The following is a 12,179-nucleotide window of genomic DNA, read 5'->3' as shown; positions in this document are numbered from 1 at the left end:
TACTCTTAACTCGGAGGCTAGGTTTACCATTAACGATGGAACCCATCAAGCCGGTAAGAACCCTGGAAGCTCTGAGGTTTTCTCTGTTTCACCTAATTCTGAGATGCTTGCTGAAATACTTGAGGAAAAATCTAGGTTAAAAAGCACGACTATTTTCTTTTCAGCTGTTGAAATAGATAAGGTCCCTCCTTGAAAATTTCTTGATGATTGGTTTCATAATTACTGGAATCTTAAACTAGGTTTGCATATATCGTTCTGTCGGTAGATTCAAAAAGGTTTGTTTGTCATTTTTTTTGTTAACCATGAGGCTCAAGCAGAGGTTTAGAAAAAACAGTATTGGGTTGTTGGCTCGACATCCTTTAGGGCTATAGCTTGGTCCCCAGAGGCAAATTACGAAGAAGTCCTAGCTCTATCGACCCCTCGCTGGATTTTGGTAAAACACATGCCCCCGTTTCTGTGGCGGTTCATCCCTCAACTTTTGCAACCCCTGGGAAAGGTCATTCTCATGGATGACACTGTTCATTTCGTTCCAGATATGGATGCCCGTGTCCTCTTAGCTCTAAAACCTAGTCTGTGAATCCCGCCTAATCTCAACATTAACATCGAGAACTCTGAATTTTGCTGTCCTATTGTGGTCCTTGGTGGACTCAATGCTTGCTTTCTGTGTCGACAAGAAGGACACCAACGGAAGGATTGCCCTATCATTCAAAAGAAAACACTGCCTAAAAAACTAGAACCCTCAATGGTGGTTGAAACAGTTAATCAGACGGTTAACTTCAATTCAACTAACACATCTCTTGCTACCCCCATCCCTAACAATCCCACCCCTGATATATTGCATTCCACTCCTACTGAATGTCTTGAAGCCTTACCCGCGGATGGTTTTCAAAATGTGACTAAAATCTCCAACAAGCGAAGGAGGAAATCTAATAAAAATCCCGCATCCAGCCAAAGCCATCCCACCCCTACTACGGCTAACAGATTTGCCCCCATTGAAATTGCTTCTCCGCTCTCTCAACCTTCCCCATCTACAGATCTCACTATCTCAGAATAGCCTGCTTCCAACACCCAGTGTAGTACCCTTAATGAAATCAGCGATGATTATAGTATTGCGGTAATTCCTGCCCTGCCAATCACATCTAGGGAAAGATGCCCTACCTTGACTAAAACTATGGAATTAGACAGTACCTCTGATTGTGAAGATGAATTTAAAACAGGGCTCCCGTTGTCTAAACGAAGAGGGAGACCCCCAGGTTCCAAAAACAAAAGTGCTAATAAAACTGATGAAGGAATCTCTACTATTGTGATGAACCCGAATATGGTCTCATCTGAACTGCGCATCCCTCACCAAAATGTTTCCTCATGAACTATGTCTCCTGGAATGTGCGGGGATTAGAGTCCCCCGATAGGAAATATGTCATTAAGAACTTCCTTCAATCTTGTCATAAACTAGATTTCCTTATGTTACAAGAAGTTAAGGCTACTGGTTTCATTCTTGAATCCAATTTAAACTTTCTTTGGAAAGATGCGATAAAAATTTACACCTACAACCAGAAAGGCAAAGGGGGTGTTGCTTTACTTATTAATCCTAAATTGGAGAGATTTATAACTAACAGTGGGATCTCCCCGTGTAACAGAGTGGTCTGGGTCACTCTCAACTACAATAACTATGAATTTGGCATTTGCTCTATTTATGCTTCGAACGATCCTAAAGAAAGAAGTTCCCTTTGGGAATGGATGACTTCCCTCCCCTGCATTCCTTGGGTCATTGCTGGAGATTTCAACATGGTTGAACACCAGGACGACAAAGGTGGGGGCCTCCCTTTTGCTTGGAAAGATATGGAAAAATCACATTGGTTTAAGATGAAAAACTCTTTGCAACTTTATGACCCTCTTGCTGGCAATAAAAACAATAATCCCGTGCCTTGGTATACTTGGTGCAATCATCAATAGGGGAATGATAGAATTTACCCCCGTCTCGATCGCTTTTATGCCAACAGAAATCTTTTCTCCTTCCTCCCTAATGATCTTGGTAACTCCGTTCTTGTTACTCCCTCCACTCTGTCGGATCATCACCCCATCACTGCATCTTTTACCTTCAACAGGGCCTCGATTAGACCCAACACTGCTAATTCCAAATTTCTCCTTAATGTTAGCCTTCTTAAAGATACTGATCTTCTTGCTGCCATCCACATTATTAACATCATTAATAAGACCAATTTTCCGAAGGATTTAAAGAGGGACATTTGGAATAGGAACATCCCTGCCTGGCAAAATCTGCTCAAGACCATTGGTCAAAAGAAAGCAAAGGACTTCCGATTCACTGAGAAAGCTCTCTCGGCTGAACTAACTAAGGCAGAAGTGAATAACCAAACTAATATCACTGACCTTAACTATACTTCTCAGGTTATGAAAGCTAAAGACGCCCTCAGAAGACACCTTGTGACTAAAACCAGAGGTGCTAAGGTTAGATCTCGGACACACTGGCTCCAATATGGTGACCGTGGTTCCAAGTTCTTTTTCAACCTTATCAAACACAAACATTATAATGAAACTATTGAAAAGATCATCCATGAGAACCATGAAATTTCGGACATTGGTATGATCAAGTACACTTTTGCTCAATTCTACCATAAGCTCTTCTCTTCTGAAGATACGAGGGAAGCCGCCTACCTCAGAGATCAATGCAGAATTCTTATCCCTAAGGTGGTCTCCTCTGAAGATGCACTTTGTCTTGCAGAGGATATCACTTTAGGGGATATCAACAATGCCATTAATTCCCTCAAAAATGATAAAACTCCTGGCCCTGATGGCCTCCCCATTGAATTCTACAAAGCTAATCAACACTGGATTGCCAAAGACCTCCTCGAAATCTACAATGAAGCTTTGGCCCAGGGATCTCTTGGTCCATCTATCAACAAAGGCATTATTAAGCTTATCCCCAAGGATGGAGATAAAGCTCTCATCAAAAATTGGAGACCGATTACGCTCCTTAATGTTTCCTATAAGATCTTTGCCAAGATTCTGGCCACTAGACTTGCTGGAATTCTTCCTAAATTCATATGCTCTACCCAAACTGGTTTTATTAAAGGTAGGTATATCTTAGAAAATGTCCTTACTAGCTGGGAAGCCATGAACTGGGCTTCTCAGTCCAGTCAGAACTCGGGCATGTTACTCCTTGACTTTGAAAAAGCATACGACTGGATTGAATGGAGCTTCATTCACATGATGCTTGAAGCTTTTGGTTTTCCTCCCTTCTTCTGCAAGGCTGTCAGTATGCTTCTCTAGGATGCTTGCGCCCAAATTGACATTAATGGCTCCCTGTCTGATACCTTTCCCTTGGGAAGGTCCATACGGCAAGGCTGCCCTTTGGCCCCTGCTCTCTTCGCCATTGCTTCTGATGCTCTATTTTATCTTCTTAGAGATAATACACTTTCCCCTACTGTCCAAGGCATATCTCTCCCCAACAATGAGGAGCTCATCAACAGCCAATTTGCTGATGACACGACTATTTTCTTTAAAAATACTGTTGATAACTTTGAAAATCTGCAATCCAAGTTAAAGATATTCTGTAAAATTTCTGGAGCTAAGATTTCGCATTCTAAGTCCATCTGTCTGGGATGGAATGAACACCCCCCTAAATGGTTTAAAAATTATGAATTCCAATGGGGAGGTCCCCAAAAGATTGTGAAATATCTTGGCATCCCCTTTGCCATAAATCCCTCACTGAAAGACATGTGGCTTTGGGTCAAAGGTAAAATCACTAAAAAATTGAATATGTGGCATAACCATGCTATTTCCTTTGCTGGTAGACTTCAGGTCTGCCAAAAAATCTTATCCTCTTACAACATTTATTACTCCTCTGCGTGGATGTTTAGTAATTACCAAATTTTTGAGATTCAGAAGGCTGTTAGAGATTTTTTATGGTCTAATGGTCAAGGAAAAAAAAAATGCACTCTGTCCAGTGGAAATGGTGTTGTACTGATAAACTTACTGGAGGGTTGGGACTGAAAGACCTTAGGATCCAGGGTATATCCCTGGCTGCCAAATGGATCTTTCACTCCATGAATGGAGATGCCCCATGGAAGATTCTTGTTAGGAATAATATTGAGAGAGGCTTTCCTACTAAGGCTAAATTCTGGAATAACATGCCCTTTAATGATTTAGTCATTGGTAACTTCCCCATTTCAGTTCAAGGGTCGAAAGTTTTTAAATCTATCTGGAAAGCCTGGAATATTGTTAGACCATTTATTGTTAACAAGGGCTTTCATGATGATACTCAAATTTATGGTGAAAGGTCCATCTGGTGGAATCTTAAACTTTCAGGGAAACCCCTTGCTCTTCTATAGGGCTGTTCTGCCAAACATTGGGCCAGGAAAGGTATCATTAGCTTTATTGACATTTTTGAACATGATAATTTAATTAGCTGGGAGGAACTGAAAAATACATTTAGTCTCCCAAACTCTCAGAAAAAAACTTATAACATGATTCTTAAAGCAACGCAAAATCTCCCTCCTACCTGCCATGTTGATTCTCAAAGGTACTTACAATGCAAATGGCTGGATGGGACCATCCTATCTAAGATTAAAGCTAATAACATTTACAAAATTCTTGCATATGATGATTCCATCCGTGGCCATATTAACAAAATCTAGTACTCCTCGCTGGATGTTTCTTCTTGGAAGAAGTTTTTCGTTATTCTTTGGAAAGGTTGGGTGGAACCCAAAATTAAATGCTTTAAATGGCTCTTTATTCTTGACAGACTTCCTATTCAGAGAAATAACCATGATAATAATCTTTGCAAAATTTGTAATCTTCTGGAAACCAGCAGACATATCTTCTTTGATTGTTCTTTTGCTAGAAATATTTGGAATCTTTTTGGCATATACTACCCTACTCATGTTTCCATTATTGAAATTGTTACTGGTTATATTAAAGGTCTCAAAGCTGATTCTAATATTTTTTGGAATATTTTATCTTCTAACATATTATGGCAGATCTGGAAATGCAGAAATGAAGAGAAATTCCAGGACACTCCCCGGGTTCTTACTGAGTTTTTTCTTAAACTCACATCTTTCAAAATTTCCTTGTAGGTGCACACCACTATGATGATGGATCATAAGAAACTTCGTAGATTTCTTCAGGACGGACATGCCACCTTTTTTGCTTTCGAACTCAAGAATTGACATGAATGGAGGAGAAACCTGGATAACCTTCAAGTGTTTGAGAAGACTTTGGATAAAGTGAGCAAAGAAATCAAGAGAAACAGAAACTCCAAGAAAGACATCTTAGCCATGCTTCTGGAAATTCCAAATAAGAAAAAAGTTGCATGGATGGAAGGAGAACAGGGCTGGACCACCTGGGTCGATATCACTGATGGACACCTCCATTAGTGGTTTATTGGGCACCTTTTTTTGCTTACTGTTATTAACTCTAGATACTCCTTTCGTTTTGCTCTTATGAGCTGTATTTCCGTTGGGGCCTTGTTCCCTTTTTGATACTATGGATTTCTTCATTGTAATCTTTTTTTGATCACTTTATAATCAATACAAAAAAAAAAATTAAAAACACGTGAATTACTAAATGTTTCATAATTTAACTATAGTTAAAATCTCACAAAAATATAATATCTAAATAAGATAGAAATGTAAAGAAACAAACTTTTCATATTTAGCAAAAGGGACAATGTGAAGAAACATTTATATATATTAATTAAGATAAAATTTTGTCTTATTTATTTTGAAAAATGTAAAGCAATTCGATAAAAAATCTAAAAAAAATACAATCTGTTTCAAAAGAATGAATATTTGGATTTTTGTTTAAAATGGTTGGAGAACACAGAAGATATTTTGTTTGTGGAAAAATAAGTATTGGACATTATGCTATAAATTTAGAAGATAAAATTGTTAAATTAGGATGATCTCAATAAATCAAAATTAAGGGAGAGAAATAAGAAATAGAGTAACTTTAGATGAAAGTATAACATAGACAAACATGGATGTTATTATCCATTCCAATCTTTCTTGTCTTCTTAATTAGGTGATTATCCACTTCTCCTAAGAAACATTAACAAGAATAAAAGTAGCACCAAAAAGAAATGACCTTAAGTACTTCCTCCTTTGAACTAATCACCAAACCACATTTCACAAATGGAGACTGTAGAATTAGTGAGCTTGAACATTGTCTCTTGTGTAAAGAGGAGGACTCTTGAGAATGCATTTGTTTGACAACCATTCATTTGAATAGAGAATTAAAGAAATATTTCATAGAAAAATATAATATGAATTGGAACATTTTTTGACATAGTCTAAAATCATGAATTGCAAGGGTTAGTGTCTTTATTTATTCTTATACCTAGTTGTATTAAACAACTATTTATTAAAATTATTTAAACAGTGATATAATAATCATTTTATATAAGCTTTATCTAGAAGATTAAAAAATAATACTGAATTTACTCCATAATTTTTCTTCAAAAGAAAGAAATTATAAAAAGATAAATTTGCAATAGATTTATTACCCTCTTTTCAATTGAGAAATTTTCTAAATTGATTTTTGTTCATAAAAAAAATATTTCATATTCATGTTTAAATTTATAAATTACCAATGTTTTGTTCAATCACAACAAACATAAAATGTTTCTCTTTTACATATCTATAAAAAAAAATTAATTTCCACAGTGAAATATTTGAGAACTTAAGAAAAGATTTATTTCTAAATTTTTTTTCTTTATTTATATTTAAAGATTTATATCTACATTTATTTTGTTGATTTTTATTAGTTGTGATTAATAAATTTAATAACTTGTTAAGAAAGGAGCTTTGCTTAAAGGTGCTCTAATAAATAAGCTTTATAAAGAGATATAAAGATAACGTGAATACTCAACATGAAAGGAAAAAAGATTGTAAAACATTTCTTAAGAAAATTATTCATAATAATATTAAAAAATTAAATTTAAATTTTATCTTGTTATAATAAATTAAAAACAAAAAAAATTCATTTTGAATAGAATATTTAAAAACAAAATTATTTGACGCTACTAAAATTGAATATCCTTAGTAAACTTTTATTCAACAGATCAAAAATTTAAACTGTAATAGATATCAAAAAATAAAAAAGTCAACTAAGTAGTAATGATTGTAATTCCCAAAAAGTTAACCTGGCCAGGAAAAATTGTTAAAATTAATTACAATCATTCATCCCCTTTCGTTTTATAAAAAAAAGTGGGGTTGTTCACTACATGAGGAATTGAAGTTCCCTTGTATTGCTTGGCGCATACGCTAAACGGTATATGCTTATCACCATACAAAGCAATCAGGAATAAGATGCTTTCTCCTGAAACCGAATAAGTCCAAAATTTTGTAGAACAAAACCTAATACCTTACTCAAGATCTGGAAAATCATAAACCTAGTTCATATGCATTTACACGTTCATATGGCATTTTTAAGACCATCATAGCAAAATAAGCCTATAATAAACCTATATCATATGCATTTACACGAAGGGATCTGGAAAATCTTGTCAAATCCCAATGGCAGATTATTAATTATGCTTTCCTATCAAATGAGTAAATTCATTTCTTGTAATAAGTAGATCCGACGTAGCACTAGGACTTTTAGAATGTTCTTGGTTTGGGATTAAAACTATGAACCTCCAAATCTGCGAGGGCAATTCTAATATGGGGGGAGATAAGAAAAGAATGGAGCCGACATATGGTGGTCTTGATCCATATGGTGGTCTTGATCCATAGTTAAAAATGTTGCATGGTCAAGACCTTAGGATGACAAATGGGTTTATGAAGGGGTGGAGTAATGGCATTCTCAGTGCTTACAGTGCTAAATTCAGAGTGAATGAGGCATTTATTACCAAAATTGTTGACGGGGATATAACAAAAAAAGATCTCATGAGTCTCTAGGCTGAGATTATCATGATTATCATGAGGTACATAACTTTGGAAGGATCTTTTGTTATTAGTTTTTCTTATCACATCATTATTTTAAATCATTTTAGGCATGATAGGAAAATTCCTCACTGGAGCATAGTCTTTAACATCATGCCAAAAAATATTGATAATCTCGTATTGCATGAGGGGTGATAACCCTAAACCCTCAGCCAATCCAGCTAACCTTAAAGTGCTTGATGAATTTGATTATTGGCCCTCGGAAGATGAGGGACCCCTCCGAAGGCTACCCCTAGTACCAATAGTAGCAGGAAAAGTAAAACTGCAAATAATAAGTTCAAAACCACTCCCTCCAAACCCCAAGAGCTAGACCCCAAAAGATTTAAAAGGAAAAAAGTGGGGAAAGTCGTAGAGACAAAAGGCAAAGGGGAAGAAGAAATTAAGGGGAAGATAGCTAAACAGAAGTTCCGTTTGTATTACTTGGCGCATACGCTAAACAGTATGCTTATCACATACAAAACAATCAGGAATAAGATGCTTTCTCCTGAAACCGAACAAGTCCGAAATTTTGTTGAACAAAACCTAATACCTTACTGCAGATCAATGGCATTTTTTAGACCATCATAGCAAAATAAGCCATTGATCACTACAGTAACAGTTCCTGGCCTATAATAAACCTAATTCCTATGCATTTAGAAAGGATGAGGGTTGTTTCCTACTCTATAATAAACCGCCTCTATCAGGATGCAGAGGAAAAAGTTCCAAAGTTCTCTGCGCTTCTTCTTCTTCTCCCTGGACATAAGTGGACAAAGTTATAAGTTAGTAATGCAATGAGTTTCTTATCAAATAAGAAAAATTGTTAAAGGAATCCAGTTACTTACCTCTACATTAACCCTGTTTTCCAAATGGTTTGATTGTGCAGAGCAATCAGAATCTGAAAAACAAATTTCTATATCAATAGAATGATTTGGGGAAAAAAATCTTACCAATAATAAATAGAGCTACAAAAGTAAATCTAAACAAACTTCATTAGGTATAAAATTTAAAGCTAGAGGATTCTTCAGACTGATTAACCTAGCCTGGGCCTAGCTTTTATTGAATTCATGTGCTGATAAACTAATTTGTGTATTCTATTCTATATTTCACATCGTCATTCAGTGATCTATCATTAGATAAATGAGAACTAAAACAGAGATTATTTAATTGCAAACCCCAATTCCAGATTTAAAAACAATACTTTTGACGACCAGACATGGATTATCTAAACCTTCCAACTTTATTAATAACTTGTATATAACGTCTGTAACAATATATAAAAGTATATCAGTAAGAAGATCACATACTTGTGGCTTCTGATTGTTGTTTTCTGCGTTTCTCTGGAGTACCTTCATTGCGAAACCAATAATATACATTTTTGGCTTCCGCTTTCCCATAACGCTGTAGATGAGAGGTAATTTCATCTATATGGGCTTCACACGGTGGTTTTCTTGTTCCAGAAGCCCACATAGACTCTAATATCCGCTTTTGCTCCAAGCTTGGATTCCATTTTCTGCTTTCCACCACACTTGAATATTGAAGTAGCTCCCTTTGCCTTGTACTCTCCTCTACACTCAATGGAAGAATTACCCTGGGCACTACAGCCAAAAATGGAAGACCGTCATTGTAATGCTGTAAAAGGGGAAAAAAAAACTCAAAATTGAAAGAATAATTTACTTACCTGCAGACTTTCCCCGATCCATTAAGAGCTTTCCACTGGAACAACCCTGCAACAGAAAATTTATCTATGGGGTCCTAGATAATAAACCTTCACCTTCTAAGCCGTTTAAACAAGTGAACCCTATACTACAGATGAAAAGGCGTTGGAGAAAATGGACATGGCCACATGAAATATATAGGTAGACGGTCATATGGAACTTCTACGTGGGTGATTAACCGACCCCAAAATGGATACCAAGAGTGGATACCATTGCATTAGGATTTAGAATGGTGTTGAGTGGAAGACTACATTCGAGACCAATGAAGGATTGTGTAAGTGGTTGGTCATTCCTTTTGGACTCATTAATACATCATGTTCATTCATATAGTGAGGGGAGACCAAAAGGTGTTCAAGTGAACATTCAGACTCTAGAGAAGCTTTGAATTACTAGAGAAAAAGGTGATGGAGCACCTAGTACTAGACTTATTAGATTTCAACAACGTATTTTACATGGATTGTGATGCGAGTGGTAATGCTATTAGAGAAAACTCCTTAGCCAAGAAAAGAGGAAAATTGGTTATTTTAGTGAGAAGTTAAATTATGCCCAAAGAAGTGTAACAGTGAAAAATTAGAGTTTCCACCCCCAAAAGGATGAAAACTACTAGTTTTATGGCTTAATGACCATTACATTTAAAAGAGGGTTGAATGCAATTGATTTTGTCACAAAATAGAAATGATAAGGCCTGAAAATATTGATTGGATTCAAGGGGTGGATTTGTTTGCTCTCTTTTGTGAGTTGAGTTGCTGAAATTAGGGTAAAATGTTGAAAATGAAGATAGAAACAAAGAATCGGTGAGATATATATGTAAGACTGAGACACACACCTGGATCTGACAAATATAAGTAAATTCGGATTGGATCCTTGAAAGAGCTCCAAAAATGTTAGGATCGTATTGAATTTAGCCCTAGTCCTCCAAACTTTGCACTTTTTGTGTCTACAACTCCGTACCTATTTCCTACACATAGAAAGAAAGCGAAATAGGTTGGGAATAGGCGCTTGCCCAACTGAAACCTCAGTTTTAGAATAAACCATGAAATAGAGATAAAACACAATTGAATTGTTGTAATTAAAGATTCTCCTTTTAAAGGAGATGTTGAATAATAACTAAATACCAAATGATATACCTCCTTGTGAAGTTTTGTATGTCTCCACACAGGATTAGGCTTTCATGAAGTTTTTAATAAAATAGGATGTGTATTTTCACTTCAATGCTTGAATCTTGACTTTGTTGCTGCTCCAAGGCTTGAAGGAAGACTGATTACTTGCTCAATTTCGTGGATGTCTAGATGAATACTTGATTTAATATGATTATAATGTATGTTTTCTTATCAAAATGAGAGAGGATATCCTCCTTTTATACTTGCTTGTCAAAAAAATCGCTAATTTCTGACATGAGTCAATCTGGAGATAAGTTTCCCACTCAAATTTTAAAAGGAAAAAAGGGTTTTAAGAGGGGCCCAATTACGAAGGTGCCTAGTTGATGCAAAAATAAAAAATGCAGTCATACTTGAGTGATATGAATAGAATTGGGTCCCAATCAAGCCTAGGGGTGGAAACACTAAGGTAGGGACCCAAATGCGGTCAAAATTATGTAAGGGTGTAATTTTAAGATGCTACATTTAGCCCCCACTTTAGCAAGATTATGAAGTCAATCATGCTCTCGATAGAGTACAATGCTTCCTATTGAAAAACTTTCACCAAGTCACTAAGAACGAAAGATACACAAAGCCCCCAGTGGACTTTATGATCTTACAACTTCAATGACAAGATAAAAAGGACATCATGAGAGAAAAAGAAAGAGTGAACCGTGACTACAAACTAGCAAGGTTCTCTTAGTATGAGTCAAGAAAATAAAAATACCAAAATTACAAAGAAAAAGACTAAGTTCACTAAGTAACTTAAGTATCAAGATATGCAAAAGAGAGGGATCATTGAGTGGAGTGTATGTTGTTGGAAATTGATAGTCATTGGATTCATATGTTATCATTGATGGCAAAAATATTCTATTGAAGGCATATATTGGCAGATACTGGTATTGGAGGCATACACCGGAAAGTATCGGCATTGGAGTAATCAGGGTCATCACTGACACTGGCATCCATCACTTCAGTGAAGCCGACATCAGTCTGGGATCTGAAAGGTTTGATGTGTAAACTCATTTTCTAATTATTGTATAGAGCAGATATTAAATATCTTTTGTACTATAAGCCGACATAAGGCATATTGTTTGTAGAGGGTATATAAGTTAGTTTGCTAGGTCATTTTGATATATGACAAGGTACTAGAATAAAGTGATGTAAAGGATATGTATGCAGATCATTTGTATGTGAATGTAATATCATGTCATGATCAGTAGATGGTTTGTAAAGCATTCTTGGAGGAAAGGAGATTCTAGTACAAAGCAAAGCTATAACCGGGAGTCTTTTCGGCATTGCAGATGCATTTTGTGAGTTCACCATTACTGTTTTATCTCAGTGGAAGCTTGTAGTCAGTGAGACTCTTTTGTGTTGAGAAGTGTTCC

At 36.0% G+C, this 12,179-nt stretch overlaps 1 protein-coding gene across 1 annotated transcript; it reads right to left on the bottom strand.

The window, feature by feature from the left end:
• Positions 1–8,621: 8,621 nt before the first annotated feature.
• Positions 8,622–9,743, bottom strand: LOC131874395 (WUSCHEL-related homeobox 1-like). The gene is made up of 4 exons (XM_059217747.1): positions 9,619–9,743; positions 9,245–9,535; positions 8,783–8,835; positions 8,622–8,693 (listed from the first exon to the last, which is right to left on the bottom strand). The coding sequence occupies exons 1-4, from the start codon at positions 9,638–9,640 to the stop codon at positions 8,622–8,624; spliced, it is 438 nt and encodes a 145-aa protein (XP_059073730.1). The 5' UTR covers positions 9,641–9,743.
• Positions 9,744–12,179: the final 2,436 nt, after the last annotated feature.

Source organism: Cryptomeria japonica, chromosome 3, assembly GCF_030272615.1.
Source record: "Cryptomeria japonica chromosome 3, Sugi_1.0, whole genome shotgun sequence".
In the NCBI taxonomy this organism is placed as follows: domain Eukaryota; kingdom Viridiplantae; phylum Streptophyta; class Pinopsida; order Cupressales; family Cupressaceae; genus Cryptomeria; species Cryptomeria japonica.
The sequence above is the reverse complement of the archived record's forward strand: the minus strand, read 5'-3'. Positions and strand labels throughout refer to the sequence as shown.